This window comes from Pan troglodytes, chromosome 2 (genome assembly GCF_028858775.2).
Source record: "Pan troglodytes isolate AG18354 chromosome 2, NHGRI_mPanTro3-v2.0_pri, whole genome shotgun sequence".
Classification (NCBI taxonomy): domain Eukaryota; kingdom Metazoa; phylum Chordata; class Mammalia; order Primates; family Hominidae; genus Pan; species Pan troglodytes.
This window is the reverse complement of record NC_086015.1, coordinates 61,840,514-61,865,568: the sequence shown is the minus strand read 5'-3', so window position 1 is coordinate 61,865,568 and position 25,055 is coordinate 61,840,514. Positions and strand designations below refer to the sequence as shown.

Here is a 25,055-nt window from a genome sequence, read left to right as displayed (position 1 = left end):
CAATATAGTTCTAAAAACAAATTCCAAATCCAAAATGTATTAAATGCTCTTTGAGGAGCCACTACTTTTTGAGGGATATGATGAATTACTTGATTATACGAATTTCTATACAGAAAAGGAGTACTCTTTATCCATTTTCGGCTAGGCATGGTGGCTCATGCCTGTAATTCCAGCACTTTGGGAGGCTGAGGCGGGAGGATCACCTGAGGTCTGGAGTTCAAGACCAGCCTGGTCAACATGATGAAACCCTGTCTCTACTAAAAATATAAAAAAATTAGCTGGGCGTGGTGGCACACACCATTAGTCCCAGCTCCTCAGGAGGCTGAAGCATAAGAATCGCTTGAACTCAGGAGGTGGAGGTTGCAGTGAGCCAAGATTGTGCCACTGCACTCCAGCCTGGGTGACAAAGTGAGACTCTGTCTCAAAAAAAAAAAAAAAAAAATCCATTTTCAATTTTGAAATATGTAAATTATGTTCTTTTAAAATTAAACATTTCTATACAGAAAGTCTTAAAAAGCAAAGTTCTGGAAAGCAAGGTTATAATTTGGAAACTTGTTCCAGTGAAGAACAACTTTAATCAAAACACTACTATTCCTCTTCTCTACCCAGCCACCTCAGAAACTAACTGAAAACTTAGATGTATGTATGAAACTGAACTCAGCATAACACTTTAAAACAAAACATTAAATAGATGGCATTAATTGGCACCAGTTGCCTTGTTGGCCTGATAACTACTGCTGACAAAAAGGTAGTATAGCAGCTCAGAAATTATACTGGGTCCAAAATCTAGCTCTACCCACCAGCTGAAAGGCAAATTGCCTAATCAATATAGGTCTCAGCTTCCTCATGCATAAAATGAGATAATCGAGTCAGGCACGGTGGCTCACACCTGTAATCCCAGGACTTTGGGAGGCCAAGGTGGGCGGATCAGGAGGTCAGGAGTTCGAGACCAGCCTGGCCAACACAGTGAAACGTCATCTCTACTAATAATACAAAAATCAGCCAGGTGTGGTGGCATGTGCCTGTAGTCCCAGCTACTTGGGAGGCTGAGGTGGGAGAATCGCTTGAACCTGGGAGGCAGAGGTTGCAGTGAGCCGAGATCATGCCACTGCACTCCAGTCTGGGAAATAGAGCAAGACTCCATCTCCAAAAAAAAAAAGGTGGGGGGGAGATAATCATACAACCAATTCCATGGAGTTATTGGGGATACTAAATGTATTCATATGAATAAAGGGCTTAAAACAGTGCTTTGGAAATGGACTTGATCACTACTATTACTCTCATGAGAATACAGCAGCTAAGGAAGCTGGAGTCCCTATTTTACAAGGCCCTGTAAGATACTGTTTATGTGTGTTGGGGGTGAGTACAGGGGACTCAAAGCAAGGCTACCACGCATGACCTCTACCAGCTGCTAATCACTCCACATCCTAGAGGCCATTCTTATAATGGTTAGCTTGAAGGTTGACTGGGTAAAGTTCTTAGCTTGAACTGATAAATCATATGTAAGCTGCTGAAAAACTGATGAGACGTGAGTTAAAAATAGGAATAAATTTTTTTATTCCCACCTTAATAACTGCAAACACTGTAAGAACTGGTCTAATTCAACTAGTCACAAATACACTAAAATGCTGAATAAAATGGAATATTAACTACCAGCACCCACCTCCCTTCTGAGCACCCATGATACAGACTTCATTGAGCCTACATAAACTTTACTGTCCTTCTTTGATTATACATCTGTGTTCTCAGGAACTATGACCTATTCACCTGTATATCCCCAAAGCCCATCAGCAGGCCCTAACAAAGTTGGTGCCTAGTAAAGATTTTTTAAAAATTATGTATAAGTTTACTCCAGAACATTGAAATAGGCATTTTAAACAATAATTTATTTTTCTTGAATATAACAAATATTGATTATGGAAAATGTGTGAAGTAAATCATGAGGAAATACATAAAAATTACTCAATACCAGCACTCAGAGATAACCATTGTGGGTATATATCCTTTTCTCTGCAGATATGCACATATAGTGAAATGAACTTAAGAATGTCTAAATGCCAGATGATTTGAGGTTAGGAGTTTGGGAACAGCCTGGCCAACATGGTGAAACCTGTTTCTACTAAAAATACAAAAACTAGCCGGGTGTAGTGGAGGGCACCTGTAATCCCAGCTACCTGGGAGGCTGAAGCAGGAGAATCACTTGAACCTGGGAGGCGGAGGTTGCAGTGAGCCGAGATCACACCACTGCACTACAGCCTGGGCAACTGAGCAAGACTCCATCTCCAAAAAAAAAAAAAAAAAAAAAAAGTCTAAATAGAAACAAATGGTATAATAGGGATTTTTTTTAATTCACCTTTCTTAGTGACCCAAGTATAAAATCTTCTCATAACAATCCCATTAATAAACAAATGGCTAAAAATCCGGCAACACATTCCATAAGTGATATACATCTGTATTTTACAAAAACTACCCTGGATATAAGTATATTCTGAAGTATGAATAAAGTTCATATGCATATACAAACCATAACAAGGAAATGTGGAAAATGAAAATAGTTACTTAGTGTTAGAGTGGTGGGATTATATGCAATTTTTTTTTTTTTAATTTAAAAAATTTTTTTGTGTGGAGACAGAGTCTCGCTCTGTCACCCAGCCTGAAGTGAAGTGGTCTGATTTTGGCTCACTGCAACTTCTGCCTCCGGGGTTCAAGCTGTTCTCGTGTCTCAGTCTCCTGAGTAGCTGGGACTACAGGCGCTCACCACCACGCCCGGCTAATTTTTTGTATTTTTAGTAGAGACGGGGTTTTGCCCTGTTGCCCAGGCTAGTCTCAAACTCCTGAGCTCAGGCAATCTGTCCGCCTCACAGTGCCAAAGTGCTGGGATTACAGGCACGAGCCACCTGCGCCAGGCCTCTCTGTTTCTAATCATTAGAAAATGGTTGGCCCAGGTGCAGTGGCTCATGCCTGTAATCCCAGCACTTTGGGAGGCTGAGGGGAGCAGATCACCTGAGGTCAGGAGTTTGAGGTAGCCCGGCCAATATAGTGAAACCCCATCTCTACTGAAAACACAAAAATTAGCTGGGCATGGTGGTATGCACCTGTAATCCCAGCTACTTGGGAGGTTGAGGTAGGAGAATCACTTAAACCTGGGAGGTGGAGGCTGCAGTGAGCCGAAATCATCCCACCGCACTCCAGCCTGGTTGACAAAAGTGAGATTCTGTCTCAAAAAAAAAAAAAAAGAAAGAAAAGAAAGAAAGAAAGAGAGAGAAAGGGAGAGAAAGAAAGAAAGAAAAAGAAAGAAAGAAAAGGAAGGAAGGAAGGAAGGAAGGCAGGAAGGCAGGCAGGCAGGCAGGCAGGCAGGCAATTATTGGCTGGGCCTCTCTGTTTCTTATCATTAGAAAATTATTGGCCAGGCGTGGTGGCTCAGGCCTATAATCCCAGCACTTTGGGAGACCAAGGTGGGTGGACTGCCTGTGCTCGGGAGTTCAAGAGCAGCCTGGGCAACATGGTAAAACCCATCTCTACTAAAAGTACAAAAAATTAGCTGGGCGTGGTGGTGTGCACCTGTAGTCCCAGCTGCTCAGGAGGCTGAGGCACAAGAATTGCTTGAACCCGGGAGGTGGAGTTGCAGCGAGCCGAGATTACTACACTCCAGCCTAGGCAACAGAACCAGGCTGTCAAAAAAAAAGGAAAAGAAAGAAAGAAAAAAGAAAACAAAACAAAAGGAAAATTATTTGTGCAGTGTAATAAAAATTAAGGAAGGAAAAAAGTCAGCTTGTTGAGTACTATCTTCTGAAGTTCTTAAAAGCAATAAATGCTATGTACACAATGGAACTTAAACTCTAGGCTTTCTGGCATACCCAAAAGCATCTCAATGCTTTTAAAAATTAGTTTACAGTAATAGAAACAGCTAATGTTTATTGTGTGCTTATTATATGCCAAGTACTATGCCAAGTTCTTTAAGTACTAAATCTTGTTTAATTCTCATAAAATTCCTGTTAAATAGGTACTATCATCATCTTCATATTTCAAATGAGAAAAATGTTGCCTGATCAAGTCACAGAACAAGTGGAGTCAGACTTTAAACTGGACTACCCAACTCTAAAGGCCATTCTGATCTTCCTCCAGCTCTGGAGAATTGCTTGTTCAAAATTCATCTTCTCCAGAAAGTTAGATTATGTATAACTACATTGGCAGCAAAAATTTAAGTGATACTAGTATTTAACCACATAAGAAAAGCCAAACAATAAGAAAATGGGCAAAGATGAAAAGAATTAGAGAAACACAAAGGATAGAGACACAATACATTCCAACTGACTTTGAAAAAATTTACAAGTTCTACTAGATGGAACCTGAGAACACAGATGATTCCTTACGTAACTGTTCAAAGTTTTCAAACTGCATGAAAGAAAAATCTCATTATCAAATACAAACATCAAGGTCTTTAAGAAGCAATATATCATTAGTTGATTAATAGTTACTCATTTCTAAAACCTTAATTCTTGACTCTTAAAAGCTAAGTTACATTAAACTTCCGAAAGTTTATTTTAATTTTAATAATTAAGCTGTAATCGCAAATAGAAAACACATTAATGTTTTAAATTTATGATATTACTTCATATGCCAAGGACAAAAAAAAAGGAAAAAAAGAATTAAAATGTTTTAAAACCTATGCTATTTTGCTTCAGATATCTTGAAAAGTAAACAAACAAGGAAAAGTATGTGACTTCTAAGAAGCATAAAATAAATGATTCTACTGAAAGCACAGACAGTAATGGGAGGGCCTCGCTCTGCTTAATCTTTCCTTCTCACTTTCCTATTCAATGCTCTACTTTTCCTTCAATTTATTGCTTCTCTTAACCTCCTACCCTCAGGTCACTGTCTCTGTTTTTGAAAGACAGGAAAATATTATGTTGGGTATAAAAACAAGCTTCTAGCATATTCAAGGCTTTTCCCACAAATAAAAAATGTTAAGTTTAAAGATTGCTCAACTCCCTTCAACACTTCATAATAATAATCTCTGAAAACCCCAAGATCAAAATGTACTTACATATGCTTTTAAAAATCTAGATTTTATGGGTAATTTTCCCTTTCAAATGTCGGCCTTTAAATGACCTTTACACTCCTTCATACAAAAAGTAAATAGGACATTGGAAAAATCTTCAAAAACCTCCCACCAAAATAAGCTACCAACTATATTGGTATCCTCAAGGTCTTGTAAGATTGTGACACTGGCATTAATACCAGAAGTGATCACAGTTTAAGAAGTCCTATATTAAATGAAAATAAAAAGGAATGAAGCTATCACTTACCAGTAACTTATATACTTGAAACATTGTGAAAAACAACTAATTATCCATCAAAATATAAATTAAATTTGGAAACAAAATAATCTTTGCCTTTGATACATTATTATTTACTAGAATTGTAACTAAAGCAAAAAAGCAATTTAAACTGAAGTGTATTATATTCCAAAAAGTACTAATCAATTTTCTAACATTATTTAAATAGTCCTGAAGCAGGTATTAGCAGTACACCATCACCTAGAATATTATTACTAAATTCTTTACAGTACTAAACTTCACAAAAACTTCACAGTACTAAATTATACTCACTCTGAGCGGAGCCGGGCTTCCATACCATCTGGTAGAAAAAGTTTTATTGTGGAAACAATACACCCATGGGTAACTGGTTGAAACAAACAAATAATATGGATGAAATAATTGTTTAAAAATATAAAACTTCGCACCTCTCATATGTAAACATAGTTTATTCTTAAAAGTAACAATTTCTCAGAAAGAAAATAAAGCTAGTGGTTTAATGACATTATTACCCTGGAGAAACTCAACTTGTCCATAATGAATCACAATTTCAAGGTAGAAATAAGTATAGAATCATTTTGAAAAGTGTCTTAATCTCCAATTCTGTAATAATAGTCAATAAAAAGTCAGTTGAATATATGGAAATAAAATTGTGAGGGGGAAATACACTTTTCCCCATCTGCCAGTATCAAACATAAGGTCTGACTATTCCCAAATTTAAAATATAGTTCTTATTCCAAATCTTCCTTTCCCCAACCTATTACACACCTAACCACACCTCACAAAACTCTAAAGTTCTGCATAATACAGTTGAGAAATGCCACTCAATCCCCCATTTTATGGGTGAGAAAACCAAGACCTCAGACAAGTGAAACTGCTTCGACAATTCTCTGCTATTAAGTATCAGAATTGTTTGCTAGTGTCTCATGTTTCCATTTCAATATTTAAAATTTTGTTTTGTTTTCTTGATAGTTGTTTCTTCCTCCACCCCCAAAATGACATCAGTACAGTCCCTTTGTAGACAGCTTCTCACTGTTGCATCTTACTTCCTCCTTTTCCTATTGAAGATTTTAAGAGACAAAACTCCTGAAAGTAGCACTTGTACAGAGTTTCTCTATATGTGGGTTTAATTTTAAAAAATTGTTTTCTGGCTTGAAGGTTGATGGTTTTTTATTTCTCTTTATTCTTCAAATACTGTATTACATTTTCCAGAGTTCAAAGAATTATTTATTTCACTAAGCTCTGATTAAAAACTAATGCAGGCTGATGAGAATACACTACATCACGATTAGGGGAGTGGTGGTTATGAGACCATATATATTTGTCAAAACTCACTGAATTGTACATGTAAAATTGTGTTATACGTAAATTATATCTCAACAAAACTGAATTTTAAGAATAGAGCTAATGTTGGCCGGGCATGGTGGCTCACGCCTGTAATCCCGGTACTTTGGGAGGCCACAGTGGATGGATCACCTGAGGTCAGGAGTTTGAGACCAGCCTGGCCAACATGGTGAAACCTCTCTACTAAAAACACAAAAATTAGGCCGGGCTCAGTGGCTCACGCCTGTAATCCCAGCACTTTGGGAGGCCGAGGCAGGTGGATCACCTGAGGTCAGGAGTTTGAGACCAGATTGGCCAACATGGCAAAACCCCTCTACTAAAAATATAAAACTTAGGCTGGGCACAGTGGCTTACGCCTATAATCCCAGCATTCTGGTAGGCTGAGGTGGGCAGATCACCTGAGGTCAGGAGTTCGAGACCAGCCTGGCCAACATGGCAAAACCCCTCTACTAAAAATACAAAAATTAGGCCAGGCATGGTGGCTTACGCCTGTAATCCTAGCACCTTGGGAGGCCGAGGCAGATCACCTGAGGTCAGGAGTTCAAGACCAGCCTGCTCAACATGATGGTTGGTGCCTGTAATCCCAGCTACTCAGGAGGCTGAGGTGGGAGAATCGCTTGAGCCTGGGAGGCAGAGGTTGCAGTGAGCCAAGATCGCGCCACTGCACTCCAGCCTGGGCGACAGAGTGAGACTCCATCCCAGAAAAAAAAAGAAATAGCCGGTGTGGTGGCAGGTGCCTGCAATCCCAGCTACTCGGGAGGCTGAGGCCAGCAGAACTGCTTGAACCTGGGAGGCGAAAGTTGCAGTGAGCCGAGACCATGCCACTGCACTCCAGCCTGGGTGACAGAGCGAGACTCCATCTCAAAAAAAAAAAAAAAAAAAAAATAGAGCTAATGCATTTGGGGATATTAAATGATCAGGCCGACAAATCATCAAGATGATATTATAAACATGAAGTAATATGACTGTCATCTGGAAATGCACATTAAAATTAAGGAATTTAACACCATGCATTCAGTATTGATTTTCATTACCAATTGATTATATAAAAAGTGCTAACACAGATCAAGAACCATCTATTGGCAGGGCACAGTGGCTCACACCCCTAATCCCAGTGCTGTGGGAGGCTGAGGTGGGGGGATCACTTGAGTTCAGCTTGGGCAACATAGTGAGACCCACTCTCTACAAAAAATTTTAAAATTAGCAGGGTGGGGGTGGTGCACACCTGTACCCAGCTACTCAGGAGGCTAAGGCTGGGAGATCGCTTGAGCCTGGGAGTTCGAGGCTACAGTGACCCATGATCACACCACTGCACTCCAGCTGGGCAAGACCCTGTCTCAAAAACACAAACAAACAAACAACAATAAAAAACAGAACCATCTATTGGCAGTCTTCTAAACTCTGCCCAGCACAATAACCATGGCCATGAACCACTGGGCTTCTTCATTCCTGTCTGACCTCATCCTCTATCCTGCTACGAAGGATATCCTATACAAAGCCAAGCTACCTGCGATCTCCAAGCACTTTACCTTTCACAGCCCCATGCCTTTTACACAGGCTGTCCCTTCTGTAAGCAATGTTTTTATCCTCTCGCCTGCATGACCATGTGCTACTTAGTCTCCAGGCTCAGATTTTCTAATTCCTTCACCAAAGCTCAGTATCTGGGTAAGATGTCCCCAGAGCCTCCTATATCTATTTCTTAAAACATTAAGCACATTGCATTGTGAATATTTACGATTTACAGAAACTGTTGTCTCACCAATTAGATTCAACTCTTTGAGGGCATCAAGGATTATCTGCTTCTCAGTTTAAAAACCTGTGTACTTAGCAGAGTCATCTGGTACAGAAAGCATTTTACTGAAGATGTTGAGGAACATGCCTGCTTAGTATTTTATAGCTCCCATTACTCCTGTGCAAAGATGTTTCTTGCTTTTAAGACATTAGGGTTCATCTCTATTTGTAGGAACCACCTAGCTTTCTCCTTTCCCAGGCAAAAGACAGAAGAGATAGATTTCTCTCTCTTATGATAAATGAGTTTCTAGAGGATGGCTCCTCAAGACATTCACTATAAATAGCCTATAATAAATACAGGAGCATAATACAACATGAAGATCCAGCAATACCTACACTTTAATTTGGTAGAAAGTTGTTTTTTTAAAAAAGAAAAATAGGTAGAACAAGTTATAGAATAAAACTAGTTCCAGAGGTGACAACCTGTGATATACAACATCAGTAATTCTGTTGTTCAGACACATTACCCTGAAAGTTCAGCAAATGAGCTGATGCGCAAATCTATGAGATGAACCAAGGGCTAATATTGACTGGGCAGTACAGAGTTGCTGCACAGTTGAAGGCAATTTAAAAAACAAAAACAAAAATAACCCACGTCTGACTAAGCTCATAATTTAGTCCAGTCAACGATGCCTTTAATGTGATTCTCATGACAACCAGATACACACATGCATAGACATGTTATCCTTTTGATTTGCAACAGGCAAGTAATTAAAGCAACCTGATGAAAATATTTTGTTCTAATACTTATATTAATCAACTACACATAGCAGCATTTCCCAAAATGCTAGCAAGTGTTACAAAAAAGGATCTGAGGGTCTGATGAGTTTGGGAAATGCTTGGTTTAAAAGAGATTTAGGGGCCAGGCACAGTGGCTCACGCCTGTAATCCCAGTACTTTGGGAGGCCGAGGTAGGCAGATCACGAGGTCAGGAGAGAGAGACCATCCTGGTTAACATAGTGAAACCCTGTCTCTACTAAAAATACAAAAAAATTAGCCGGACGTGGTCGTGGGTGCCTGTAGTCCCAGCTACTAGGGAGGCTGAGGCAGGAGAATGGCAAGAACCCAGGAGGCAGAGCTCGCAGTGAACCGAAATCGTGCCACTGCACTCCAGCCTGGCCAACAGAGTGAGACCTTGTCTCAAAAAACAAACAAACAAACAAACAAAAGATAGATGAAGATTAATGGGACATTCTCAAATTTACTCAACCAATATGTTCCAGGTTGTGTGTGGAGATTCTACAGTGAAGACAGACACACTTCCTATAGTTGCACAGCTTACAGTTTAGTGAGGGCAGTAAACACATAAAAGGGATGAGTACAGGGTACAACAGGGGCATGGAGTGGGCACCTTGTCCAGCCCTGAGGATCAAGAAAGGTTTCTAGGCATAGGAAAAAGCATGTGCAAGGGCTTGAAGGCCATGTCTATTAGGGGGAGTAAAAGTAATTCAGTGCAGTTGAAGCACAATGCCAAAGGAAGATACACCATTGACTTTGCTCTTTATAGGCCCTTTGTTCACAGGAGCTTAACTAAGAAAAAGATATTGGTGATGAAGGCCTGAAGTAATAAGCTGACTGAAGTTACATGTGTTCACAGAACTAACTGGCCCCAAGCTTTGCAAGAGAGGGTTACTGTAATAATGTGTGACCCAGAAAACTCATTCTTTAAGCAGTTTGTGGGTCCAGGAAAAGAGGAGTGGCCAGTGGTTAGGTTGGTAAACCTTGGCTTTCTCACTTTCTTCCTTTCTTTTAAAAAATCTATTAGAATGTCAGCTCTTTGTTTACAATAATATTTTATCAGTATAGAGCAGCTTATGTGTACATGCCTGACCATTGAGTTTTCTCCTTGAAGCCATACACAAAGAATGCCAAACATCAAAATCAGATTGTTGGTGGGGTCCAGTGGCTCAAGCCTTTAATCCCACCACTTTGGGAGACTGAGGCAGGAGGATCACTTGAGGCCAGGAGTTCGAGACCAGCCTGGGTAACACAGTGAGGCCCCATCTCTATAAATTAAAAAAATTTAAAAAACAGATTGTTTTGGATTGCTAAGAACAGAAATGACACTAATATGAACCGATATGTTCAGTGGCATTAGGCTCATGTTACCTTTTTAACAAAATCCTGATACACACACATACAATCTTACATATTATACATATTCTTTTTCTGAAAATTTTTAACATATACACAAATTAGTTTATATAAATACATAAATGTGCTACATACTGGGTGATTTTTTAATTGTAGTTCTAGTAACCTCTCCCTTTTAATTTGGCTCCCTCTTCTCCTCTATTCCTTCTTCCCTCCCACCCACACTCCTGGATGACTCACATTAAAGATCTAGAGATATATATGTCTAACATATAGGTATTTATAGGGATTGGTGAGACTATTTTAAATAATGAAATTATTAAAAACAACTGATTCTTTCTTTACTCAACATTATATCTTATAGAAATCCCTGCAATTAATATAATTTTTCTTTTTAATACCTGTCAAATGGGGAGTTTTAAAATTATGCTTCCATTGTTTTTAGTATGATACACACTGATGCCAAAAACATCCTTTCATAAGTCCTATTTATCATTCACATGTATACAAATGTACTTTATTATAAGTGTATTCAAAAGCACTATATAGTATTGTTTTGCAGGCATTCATGCTTTCTGTAAATGGTTACACTATACAAATCCTTCGACAGTTTGCTTGAGATAAAGTTTGAGATTTATCTTGTTTATATATGCAAATTTAGTCCATACATTTTCATAGCTGTATAGTATTTTGCTATTTTTTATTCTATTTTACTTAACATTTTTATTTTACTTAGTTTTCTTTTCATCCTATTTATTTAGAATTTTTATTAGGGGTAACTTCTAAATTTGATCAAATGCCTTTTCAGTATCTCTGGTTATTCAGCGACACAACTACTGATTATACAGTTACATGGTCTTTCTACTTTAGTCTGTGGATTATGTTGATAGACTGCCTGATACTGACTCATCTTGGCATTTCTGGAATAAATCCTACTTTGTTGTTTATTCTAGCTTTATTTCTGAATTTAATTTGTTAATATCTTTTGTTTTTAGAGACAAGGCTGGAGTGCAATGGCATGAACAGGGCTCACTGCAGCCTCAACTTCCTGGGCTCAAGTGAAGCGATCCTCCCACCTCAGCCTCTGGAGTAGCTGAGACAAGTGCAAGCTGCCATGCCCACAGCTAATTAAAAAAAATTTGGGGGCAGGGGAGCGGGTAGAGACAGTGTCTCCCTATGTTGCCCAGGCTGGTTTGAACTCCTGGGCTCAAGGGCTCCTCCTACTTCAGCCTCCCAAAGTGCTGGGATTACAGGTGGGAGCCACTGTGTCTGGCCTAATAGCATTTTTTTTTTTTTTTTTTTTTTTTGAGACAGGGTCTGGCTCTGTTGCTCAGGCTGGAGTGCAGTGGTGCGGTCATGGCTCACTGCAATCTCTGCCTCCCAGGCTCAAGCCATCTTCCCACTTCAGTCTCCCGAGTAGCTGGGACTACAGGCGTGCACCACCACGCCCAGCTGATTCTTGCATTTTTGGTAGAGATGGGGTTTCACCATGTTGCCCAGGCTGGTATCAACCTACTTGGCTCAAGCAATCCACCTGCCTCAGACTCCCAAAGTGCTAGGATTACAGGCATGAGCCACTATGCCAAGCCCTGGCCTAGTATCTTAATTGAAATTTTTCATCTATTGTTATAAATAAAATTAATTATAGTTTTCTTTTTTGTATCTATATCTTTATCAGATTTTCACATTAATGATATGCTAGGTTCTTTAAAGGATTCTGAAAGCTTTCCATCTTTATGTTTGGAATTACTTAAATAACACAGGGTTTATCTGTTTTTTAAAATAAGATCAAATTCAGCTGTAAATCCCTCTGTTTCTGGTGTCTTTTCAAAGGTGAATCTTTAATAACTTTTTAGTCTCTTTCAAAAACAATCAATTAATCAATTTTTTCCACTTCTTGAGATAATTTTGCTAGGAAAACATCAATTTACTCTAATTTTTTCTTTTCTCTTTGCCATAGATAGCCATATAAGATTCTCTTATTATTCTTGTAGTATATCCTGTATTTGTGTTTTATTTCTCCTTTCTCATTTCTCATCTTGTATATTTTCGCTAGTATTTTTAACTTAATGCATTACGGTTTATTAATTACCTTGTTCACTGTTTGTTTTCTTTTTATTAATAAAAGAACCAGCATTTGGGTTTGTTTATCCCTTGTAGAATTTTTTGTTTCATTAATTTCTGCTTTTATTTCTCCTTTTCAGATTCTTTTACTTATTCGTTTTCTAATTTCTTCTGATTAGTGTCAGATTTCTTAATTGTCTTTCTTCTTTAACATGAATGGAATTTAAGATTATTAATTTTATCTGACTAAAAGACTTACTGTATTTTGGCATAAAAGTCTCCTCTCTTTTCAATACAGTGTGAAATTTCCCTTTTGATTTCCTCTTTGATGCAGGGGTTATCTAGTAGTGTTGCATAATTTCAGGAGCATTCTCCAAGTGATACAAAAGTTATCACAGCACTGTTTAGCATAGGATAAAAATCAATACTTTTTTTCTGGTATGTCCTTAAACAGGTAGTACTCAACTGGTGACACAGCTGTATCCCAAGAGCCCGTGCTTAACATAAGTCAACTTTTTGAAGCCAGTAAGTACCAAAAGAAACATTTTAAATGATGCAAGTTTTTTTTAAAAAATCTAATCTCCTTAAAGTTAGCATAAAAGATAAATCAAATTTCCCAGAAGACTGTAAAAATCTAATGTTACTGGCCAGGCGTGATGGCTTAGCCTGTAATCCCAGCACTTTGGGAGGCTGAGATGGGCAGATCACGAGGTCAAGAGAACGAGACCATCCTGGCCAACATGGTGAAACCCCATCTCTACTAGAAATACAAAAATTAGCTGGGCATGGTGGCATGCACCTGTAGTCCCAGCTACTCGAGAGGCTGAGGCAGGAGAATCACTTGAGCCCGGGAGACAGGTTGCAGTGACTGGAGATGGTGCCACTGCACTCCAGCCTGGCAACAGAGTGAGACTCCTTCTCAAAAAAAAAAAAAAAAAAAAAAAAACTAATGTTACTAAAATAAGATTATACTAAGAGGAACCTTGAATCTCAGGGTCATCTTCTTAGCTTTCTATAGCATTTTCTAAAGAGTATCCCTCACAGATAGACCCTCACAGATAGATGGGAAAAAACAGTGGAAAGGAGTTTGGAAAGAGTTGCATTCTATAATGGCCACCTCCTTGGAAATCTGCATATATGTTAGCATATTAAAAGCTCCAAGAAGTCCTGCTTATCTTACCTAAGTATTCTCTAAATGTATTTCATTACCTCATCCTTTTTATCAATCAACACCTAATAATTCCCTTTAGGAAATGCAAGCCAAGAAAACAGACATTCCTTGGAGAGAAAGACAATGTAATCAAATTCTCTTTTTCTCTATGGGTTACTCGCAGTCGGGGTTCCATTTAATGAGCTCGGTTTACTGTTTGCTGAATGACTTGTAGGTGTGATATGGCAACAGCAGATATAGGAGTGTCTAATGCAGCTGTTCCCAGTATGGTCATATAAAAGTTGAATTCTCTTAGTAAGAAGTGTCAATATTCTTTACCAAAATACAAACCTTTCTTTTTTGGTTTACAATTGTAAATGGAAATTCCTAAGATGTTGGCCCTGCCCAAATTCAAATATCAAAACCTAACTTTCTGAGGAGGCCAAAAAAACCCATTAAAAATAATACTGCTGTTGCAATACCAGTGAAAGTATATGCATAAATATGCATATGAACACACACACACCAGCATCATCAGCATTATCATCATCACCACCATCACCATCTCTACTATGCAAAATTCTGACCAGTATCACCAGATCAGCGTATGTTCAGACAAATGAAAGGAAAAACTTGCCAAATGGTTGCACTATCCATATTAAACTAATGAAGTGGAACTAAACACTTATGGTTTTTATCCATTTAGTTTTATGATTTAGCTATATAATTTCATGGTCATAAAGAAGACAGTGAACTAGGTAGAGGCAGGAAGCTTCTGAATTGTAAAAACAAAGATCAATCTACATTTATTTAGCTAAAGAACTTTCAATTTCAAAAATCGTGAGACATTAAATTTTATTTTATACTTGTGATAGCTACTATTAGCTGCCTACCTCTACTACCTTTCCATCTTCTTTCTTGCTAAGAGAGCTCTAATTTTGTTTGGGGTAACAATGTACACACAACCTGAAGGAATAAATCAAAACTGATCTATGTCAATCATAGATCTTCTTGCTCCCTTTCACGAGATTAAGTAACTTCACCAGACTTCTTTGTATCTGCAGGTAACTATGTATGCGATCTACCCATGTGGCCAGTGAGACCTAAGGAGAAATCTGCTGGGAGGATTCTGCAAAAGATTGTTCTTTCAACATAAGAAGAGAGCCACACAAGAAGGCATTTTATCCCCGCCTCATCCTTTTTGCCTAGGATACTGGTGTGAGGAAAATGATGGCTGGGGCTTGCAGCCATCATCTTATGACCATGAAGCAACAACCAAAAGCATGAGAAACTAAAATGTTTAAGACAGTAGAACAGGAAGACAGTAAGACCCTGGATCCCTGATGATCTCATTGAGTCAACTGAACAAATGAACCTATCTGCCTCCAGATCTCTCATTAAGTCTCATCATCAATAATAAATATCCTGTGATTTAAGCTTGTCTTGGTGGGGTATGCTGTCATTGCAGCTGACTGGTCCCTGACTGTGATGAAGAATATAAATTACTAAATAACACTTCAGAATTTAAAATTTTAGAAGAGCAATACGGAAAGTATGAGACTTTTAACTTTTCACTGTATATAATGCTGTATTTAAATCGCTTTCACAAGCATGTAATGTTTCATGTCAAGTAAGAGAATAAAAAATTAAATAACCTTTAAAAGACAAGTAATAAAAAAAGTGATCCATACCCGTACCTTTCCGTGTATTCTCTGTCACGTCTACTCCAAACTGGATAATGTCACCGGAAAGAATTTCACATGGTGGACTTTCTTCAGAGCCTCGACTCAATCTCTGGCTATTTATAAAAGTACCATTACTACTTTTAGTGTCTTGAAGATAAAACTGCAAAAAAAACAAAAACAAAAAAGGGCCAAATATTAATAGTAATAATTCCAAATGTACTTTTTAAAAAAATGCTTCCAGCTTTGCCAACCATTGCACGTGAATTTTTCCCCTATTAATTCAAACCACTCATTTCAGCTAAGGTTCTCCTTTAATATATATGAAATTAGAATCTGAAAACTAGGTGATTTAAAATTCAGCTACATAAAACAGTACAACCTCTTTGGAAAAAGAGTTTGTCAGGTCCTCAAAATGTTAAACATAAAGTTAGTATACAACCCAGCAATTCCACTCCTAGGTATACATCCAAGAGAACTAAAAACATGTTCTCATAAAAACTTCTACACGAATGTTGGCATTATTCGTAATAGCCAAAAAGGGAAAATAATCCAACTATCCATCAACTGATAAATGAATAAACAAATGTGGTAGACATTCATATAACTGAATATTATTTGGCAATAAAGGGGTGAAGTATTGATAACATGCTATAACATGAATGAACGTTTAAAACATTATGTGAAGTAAAAGAAGTCAGTCACAAAAGACCGATGTATTATAATGATTCATTTTATATGAAACATCCAGAATAGGCAAAGCTATACAGACAAAAAGTACATGAGTGCTTACAAAAGGCTGAAGTGGCAGGTAGGAATGGGATGGGTATAAGGTTTCTTTCTGAGGTGATGAAAATATTCTAAAATTAGTGGTGATGGTTGTCCAAATTTGCTTCTCATCACTTGGGTAACCCTCCCTCTTTAAAAACAGAAAGGATAGCAGGAGGCACAAGAAGCCTACCTATTTATCACTTACAAATCCTTAAAAATTTCAGCACAACTGGGATCACACACAATAGACTTACTAGGAAGAGAACCACCAGTAAAAAAAGATGTACCTTTCTTTTTCGATTTTTCCACACTCTTCAGCCCTACTTATTTTAGTAACACATTTTCGCTGAATTTCTTCCTAAGGAAGAAAGGTAAAAAGACACCTAATACACTATATATCAAAATATACTTTTGCCATCAGGCCCTCATTTAACATTAAAGCTATGATAAAGATATTACTATTTTAGGCCAGGTGTGGTGGCTCACGCCTGTAATCCCAGAACTTTGGGAGGCTGAGGCGGGCAGATCACTTGAGGTCAGAGGTTCGAGACCAGCCTCGCCAACATGGTGGTGTATGGTGGTGTGGTGGCACGTGCCTGTAATCCCAGCTACTTGGGAGGCTGAGGCAGGAGAATCACCTGAACCTGGGAGGCAGAGGTTGCAGTGAGCCAAGATCGTGCCCCTGCACTCCAGCCTGGACAACAGAGCGAGACTCCATCTCAAAAACAAACAAACAAACAAAAAAAGATATTATTACTTTCATTTATAAAGGAAAAAAGTGAGATGCAGGTATATTAAGTATCTTTCAAAAGTCACAGAACTGGGGAACACAGAAGCAAGAGTTCAAATAAGAAAATTAAAAGGGCCATTTTTCCTCATTACTTCACAGGGGACACAACCTTTATGTTTCATTTATCCTTCACCCCTCCCACAGCTCTCTTCCAAAATTAAATACAACTAAAGACTAAGAAGCAATCTGCAGAAAATGTTCAAATTACATTTCATTTCATTAATTGGTAGCTGACAATATAAAGGCCACTAGGCTGTCTATAAATGACTTATTCTCTGTTTATAATTCAAAATAGACCAACTGTTACTTTGATTAGCAGTTTGTATATCTAATTACAGACCATTAATTAGAAAATTGTGTTGATATTTTAAATACATTTGAAACTTACAGGACTTAACATTTCACCCAGGGAGATAAGGACAGACAATACTTTCAAGTAGGAATATTTACCCTCAAAATTTTTTCTACACTGGAACTTAATGTTACATTGTATAAGAGAGTTTTTTTTTTAAATAAATATATTCTTGGGAAATGTGGTAATGTCTGGATTCTGGTCAGGTTATTTTTAGTAATATGTGCCTGGGCAAGTTAAATAAGGGGATTATATGATATTTACAGTGGTTTTCAAACTTCAAGTTCTGATACATTAGTGGGTTACTAAGCCAATTTAGTGAGTTGCAACTAGCATTTTTTAAAAAAACATAAAATGGAACAGAATAAAAATAAAGAATACATGAAAAAAGGTTCATTACTGTTTAACAACACTGTTGAAAAACAAAAAGGAATATATGTACATATATATACAACTTATGTATGTATATCAACACCTCATGTTTGTAGCTTCTATATAACTCTAAAACCACAACATATTTTCAAATTTAAAAGGTTTTACATCAGGGCCCAGACACAGTGGCTCATGTCTGTAATCTCAGCACTTCGGGAGGCCAAGGTGGGAGAATCACTTGAGCCCAGGAGTTCAAGACCAGCCTGGGCAACAAAGTGAGACCCCATCCCTACAAAAAAATACAAAAAATCAGCTGGGCATGGTGGTGCAGGCCTGTAGTCCCAACTACTCGGGAGGTTGAGCTGGGAGGATGGCTTGAGCCCTGGGAGGTTGAGGCTGCAGTGAGCCATAATCATGCCACTATACTCCAGCCTGAGCAACAGCATGAACTCCTGTCTCAAAAAAAATTTTTTTTCTTACATCAATATCAACCCAGGTTCTTTTCATTCTGACATGTCTATATTACCGTCCAAAGCATACCATGGTACCTTTGGCCTCCGTTTAGCTTGAACATATAATTTATATTAGTTGCTCATTCTTCTTCTGCTTTCAACCTGCTAATGGCTTTCAAACACCTTAGAATAAAATCCAAAGTCCTTACCATTGTAGCCCTACAGGATCTGGTCCTGGTTCCCTCACAACTCAATCACTCCCACTCTTTTCCTTCTGCATCCTTTTCAGTTACACTAACTTCTATTCATCCCCCTAACGGTTCTCTGTACTTGTATACAGCTACAGCACATTAGTTTAGTTCTCTACAGAAATATTTTCATTTATATAATTTAACCTTTTGCCCTTGGCTGTTTTGAAAGATTGATATATAAAAAAAAAGATTCTGTACCTCCTGTAAAACAATTTACCATTAATCAGTCTACATTATGTATAGAAGTTATTCTATTTACTATCAGGTTAGGTTTCTAAGGTATAAAAATGTTAAACTAGGCTGGGCATGATGGCCTACGTTTGTAATCCCAGCACTTTGGGAGGCCAAAGCGGGTGGATCACCTGAGGTCAGGAGTTTGAGACCACCCTGGCCAACATGGTGAAACCCCATCTCTACTAAAAACACAAAAAATTAGCTGGGCATGGTGGTGCACGCCTGTTATCCCAGCTACTCGGCGGCAGTGAGGGGCTGAGACAGGAGAATTGCTTGAATCTAGGTGGCAGAGGTTGCTGTGAGCTAAGATCGTGCCACTGCACACTTCAGCCTGGGCAATAGAGTGAGACTCTGTCTCATAAATAAATAAATGTTAAACTGTTTGCAAGGGCCTAGAAAGGGAGTATGCTTATAGTCCCTGGGTACATTTCCAGCAAGTAGATATATTACTTGATCCTTTGTCAAATTCAAACCAGAAATATCCTTCTCCTCTATGCTGATAAACCTTCTTCTATCAGGCTTTTATTCTCTCCTCTTAAAAGAAGTTTTGACCACATTAAAAAAGAAATAAAGAATCTGCTGAAGTCTTAACTATCTTTCTTTCCCAGTAGCCTAAGGAATGTCCTAGCAGCTCTAGTATTTGCATTAGCCACCAGACATTCACTTTGATGTTGAGCAGGTGAGTAAGGAGCTCTGAATTTAAAAACCCTGTGTGGCTTAAGGTGAAAGTTCAACAGCAGCACTTTCATTGTTTTAAGGTTTTAATTCTTTGATCAACTCCTTGCTTTCCCTGAATAAACTTTAAGTTCCCAACAATCAGGCATTGATGGTGATCCTTGAATTGAAAGGTTTACCCCTGTCTCATCAGTCACTTTTCCTTGTCTCTTGCTGATTAACTTCAATGACACAGGAACAGCACTTCACAGGTTGCACAATTTGCTCTTTGACCTTCAGAAAGTTCCTGCTGTAGATGAATTCATTCCATAAATACATACATTTTGCATCACTTTCAACTTTGCTACAATCTGTAAATATTTTCATTTCCATTATAATGATACACTGATTCTTTTTAACTCTTTCTACATTGATAGGTTTTGCAATATCCAAACACCAACAGATTAATAACATTTGAACTAAAGCTTCAGAACAAAGCACAAATATAGTAGACACACCACAGGCCAGGGGCCACAAACTCTAAGTCCATATAGGGGAGTTCTTAAGATATGAATGCAGAATGGATTCGAGGTAGATAGCAGATACTGCAACAAAAATTTTTAATCTCCTTGAATCACCACCTAAAATCAGAGTGACTAAGATAGCAAAACCAAAATCCCATAGGAAACATTTGTAACAAAAGTAGGTGACACAGTACCCACACAAACCCCAAAATAAGAGTGGGGAAGACCACCAAAAGCCACAAGACCTGCATGGAATCAGCATCTGTGCAGAAGGATATGTAAGGAAACAAAGGGGGCATTTGGGGGACTTGAGGACAACACCAAAATAGCTATTAGGTGTTCACTGGACAGTATGGAGGCCAACTGAAGAAAAGCTGGAAATGGGAATGGTGTGGCTCAATCCAATAACAAGTGAGTGCAGGGTAAGTTCCTAAAAAGGCTGGAACAGTCTGAGCCATATAAATTCTTAAAACCAACCTACCAACCAAAGCTACCTTCCAGGAATGGGCTCCAAACTGAGGGAAAACTGCTGGGAGTGGAACCAAAATTAAGCAGAACAGGGACAATAGAGACAAGGAAAGAAAAGGTTCAGATAAAAGTGGAGAAGGGGAAAGGAAGCCACCATATTTTTAAACATTTTACAAAAACAACAGAAGAGGGAGCTCTGTGAATTAGAAAAGTTATCCTGAACCATGACCCCTTTTTAAAGTTCAGGAAAACCAATTTCATATAAAAATTAGCAACAGAAATGTATCAAGGTCATATCCATACAGTTATTTTAAGAAAAAAGAGAATAAGGAGCAGAATAGTATCTTTACAGATAATGAAAAACAGACCTTGGGAAGAGATCAAAACTGTAAACTTCTATTTCAAAACAAGCTAAAAGACATTAGAAAAATAATTCAAGACATGAAAGAGCAAAATAAATCACAATTATACAACTCAAGAAAAGGTGAAATAACTCAAAAGAATAGAAGTAAAAGGAAAAATTCATTTTAGAAATGAATACAAATTAGAAGGCTCACAAGAGTGATTAAATATAACAAATAATGCCTTAGAGTAAATAAAAGGTTTTAAAAAGGGTAAAATTTTTTAAAACCATAAAGAATGAAGAAAGTGACATCAGCAAAATGCCAGAGTAGGCAGCTCCAAGCTCCCCATAGAAACACTGAAAAACAAGCAGAAACTATCAGAACCAACTTTGTTAAAAGTCTCGAAAACAGTCAAAGGTTTACAGCACCCAAGTAAACGCTGAATCAAGAAAAAGGCAATTAAAATATAGGAAAGCTTTGTGGCATTACTTACCCTAGTCCCATCCCCCTCTCCAGCACAAAATAAGTCTTGGAGACATCAGCCTGCATTCCCAGCGTGGGACACCCTGGTACCTAGTTCCAGAGGGAGCAGAGCAGACCTTAATCACAAATTATTTTGTCTAATTTTCACCTGTCTGGGGCTACAGGAAGAACTGGTGCAAGGCTTTCATCTTTGTTTTGCCTAACTCAGAACTCATCCAAGCTGTAAAAGTGGCTGGCATTGCTTTGTTAAGTGGGATCTACCCTAGGTGGTTCAACTTTAAAAAGGTATTTTATACTATAAAAATGTTTAAATGCCCCACATTTGTAGAAAATGAAAAAAAAAAAAAAAGAAAACACACAATCATCTCAATGCAGAAAAGGCATTTGATGAAATATAAAATCTTTTCACAATAAAAGCACTCAGAAAGCTAACGTTAGAAGGGAACTTCCTCAACATGATAAAGGGCATTTATAAAAAACCCACAGCTAACATAATACTCAATAGTAAAAGACTGAAAGCATTCCCCATTGAGATCAAGAACAAGACAAGGATGCCGGCTTTCACCACTGCTGTTCAACACTGTACTAGAAGTTTCTTGTCTAGAAAGAATTAAAAAAAAAAAAAAAGGCATTGAAATTGGAAAGGACGAAGTAAACTATGTTTATTCACAGATGACATGATCCTATATATAGAAAACCCCATAGAATTCACATGAAAACTATGAGTTAAACAAATCCAGCAAATTTGCAGCTTACAAGGTTAACACACAAAAAACAGTGTTTCTACATACCAGCAATGAATAATTCAAAAAGGAAATTAAGAAGACAATTCCATTTCCATCTAGAAGAATAAAATACCTATGAATAAATTTAACTGAGGAGGTAAAAGACTTTTACATTTAAAAACTGTAAAATATTGCTGAAAGATATTAAAGATGGTCTAAATAAATATAAAGATGTCCCCATGTTCATGGACTGGAAGTCTTAATACTGTGAAGGTATCAATATTATCCAAAACAATCCACAGATCCGGCACAATCCCTATCAAAATTCCAATGACCACCTTTTCTGCAGAAATGGAAAAGTCAATCCTCAAATTCATATGGAAATTGCAAGGGACCTTGAGTAGGCAATATAATCCTGAGAAAGAAGAACAAAGATGCAAGATGCATATTTCCTGAATTCAAAACTTACTACAGAGGTACAGTAATCAAAACATTGTGTTACTGGCATATGGACAGATATAAAGATCAATGGAATAGAACCTAGAGTCCAGAAATAAATCCAAACATCTACAGCCTAGTGATTTTCAAAGTCCATTCAATGAGGAAAGAATCATCTCTTCAATAAATGATGCTGGGAAAACTGGAGAGACACATGCAGAAAAGTAAAGTTGGACCCCTGCCTCATACCATACACAAAAATGAACTCAAAATAAATTAAAGAGTTAAATATAAAAGCTAAAACCATAAAATTCTTTTCGGCCATTATTTCTCTGACTATTTTTTCTGTCCCTTTCTCTCTCTCCTTCTAGGATTACCACAATGCATATGTTGGTAAGCTTGATGTCTTCTCATAAGTCCCTTAGGGTATGTTCATTTCTCTTCAAATTTTTCTCTCTGCTCCTCAGACAGAGTAATTGCAATTGCTTTGTCTTCAAGTTTACTTATTCTTTCTTCTGCCTGTTCAAATCTGCCATTGAACTCTCTACTGAATTATATTTTTTATAATTTTCATCTCTCTACTATGTTTCCCATTGATACATTGTTTTCCTGATTTCCTTTAGTTCTTTGACCATGATTTCCTTCACCTCTGTGGGTATATTTAAGATAAAGTTTTTTTTATGCAGCCAAAAGACACATGAAAAAATGCTCATCATCACTGACCATCAGAGAAATGCAAATCAAAACCACAATGAGATACCATCTCACATCAGTTAGAATGGCGATCATTAAAATGTCAGGAAACAACAGGTGCTGGAGAGGATGTGGAGAAATAGGAGCACTTTTACACTGTTGGTGGGACTGTAAACTAGTTCAACCATTGTGGAAGTCAGTGTGGCGATTCCTCAGGGATCTAGAACTAGAAATACCATTTGACCCAGCCATCCCATTACTGGGTATATACCCAAAGGATTATAAATCATGCTGCTATAAAGACACATGCACACGTATGTTTACTGCGGCACTATTCACAATAGCAAAGACTTGGAACCAACCCATATGTCCAACAATGATAGACTGGATTAAGAAAATGTGGCACATATATACCATGGAATACTATGCAGCCATAAAAAATGATGAGTTCATGTCCTTTGTAGGGACATGGATGAAGCTGGAAACCATCATTCTCAGCAAACTATCACAAGGACAAAAAACCAAACACCACATGTTCTCACTCATAGGTGGGAATTGAACAATGAGAACACATGGACACAGGAAGGGGAACATCACACACCGGGGACTGTTGTAGGGTGGTGGGAGGGGGGAGGGATAGCATTAGGAGATATACCTAATGTTAAATGACGAGTTAATGGGTGCAGCACACCAACATGGCACATGTATATATATGTAACAAACCTGCACGTTGTGCACATGTACCCTAAAACTTAAAAGTATAATAAAAGAAAAAGAAAAAGAAAAAAATAAATTACCCAAATCAGAAAAAAAAAGATAAAGTTTTTGTCTGATAAGTCCAATGTCCGCATTTCCCCAAGGATGGTTTCTGTCCATTTTTCCCCCCAGCAATGGGCCATACTTTCCTCTTTCTTGTATGCTTTTTAATTTTTTCTGGATATTTTGAAAACTGTAATGTGGTAACTCTGGAAATCAGGCTCCCTTCTCTCCCCAGGACTGCTGTTGTTACTTGATGAGGGTGGCAGCCAGCCACTTGTTTAAGTGAATTTTCCAACCTATTCTTTGCAAGGATTATACTCCCTGCCATATGTGGTCACTGAAGTCTCTGTTATCTCTGCAGTCATCCAGTGACCTAACACAGATTTCCTTAAATGCCTGGATCCAATAAGAAAAGGAGTTCGAGGGAATGTTCTGTCTCTTTAAATCTTAAATGGCTAATGCCAAGTAAGTCATTTCAGCTTGTGGGGGTTGAAACAGCTGGCACCTCAGCAATTAAAAATAGCAATCATAATACACAATCCCAATTTTTAAAGGTCCCAAATGCCCACCTGGGGACCAGCAAGTCATACCAGGAACACAGGCAACCATCACCTGGCTGCTACAGGATTGAGGGATGGGAGATGGTAGCTACTATGCCAAACACCAAAACAATGAAATTCTTTGAAACTTACCAGCCTCTTTCCTCATCAAGTACTCCCTTGGATGCTGCAAATGTTCTACTAGACTCCAGAGTTCCAAAATAGTTGCTTCAGACAGTTCATGCGAGCTCAATAGTTCTTCCGGTGGAGGAATCAATTCAGAGATTCCTACTCTACCTTTTTCCGTGGCATCAGATTAAGAAACTGAGCCTCAGGCATATTAAGCAGAGTGCCACGGCCTCACAGCTATTGCAGATTTAACACTGTTATTCCTGCAAAATTTCCACACTGCCTTTCTTCCCTACTTAAACACTCTCTGATCTTTGACTCCAAACTTAAGAAATCCCATTTCATGTATAAAGACTTCCTGAAGCAATCAGAATACATAGAGCCAATTTCAACTCTACCTCCATCATTAAGGCAAATCACTTAGTCTGTAACATCTACTTGGCACCTATCTTGGAGAGACTGCACATCCATAAAATCATATGGAGAGCAACCCTAAACTGAGAATAAATTAAGACAGGATGAATTAAGTACCAAAATCCTGAGAGCCTGGTGGGAAATACAGTTAGGCATAATCAGTTGCTAAGGAAGCATTTATGAGTGAGGGTGGTAATCAGAATGAAAAGGCAAGGAGAAA

At 38.0% G+C, this 25,055-nt stretch overlaps 1 protein-coding gene across 47 annotated transcripts in view; it reads right to left on the bottom strand.

The window, feature by feature from the left end:
• The window catches only part of SLMAP (sarcolemma associated protein), a 172,465-nt gene that overhangs the window by 82,081 nt on the left and 65,329 nt on the right, over positions 1-25,055 (bottom strand). For 28 of the 47 annotated variants that reach the window (XM_001173848.8, XM_054680702.2, XM_009445704.5 and 25 more), the window contains 2 exons: positions 15,459-15,606; positions 5,613-5,685 (listed from right to left, as the gene is read on the bottom strand). In XM_001173848.8, coding sequence (XP_001173848.1) covers positions 5,613-5,685; positions 15,459-15,606 — 221 coding nt within the window. Of the gene's footprint in view, positions 1-5,612; positions 5,686-15,452; positions 15,607-25,055 lie in introns of all 47 variants that reach the window. The other 19 variants (XM_009445705.5, XM_009445703.5, XM_063805914.1 and 16 more) reach the window with 1 other exon arrangement.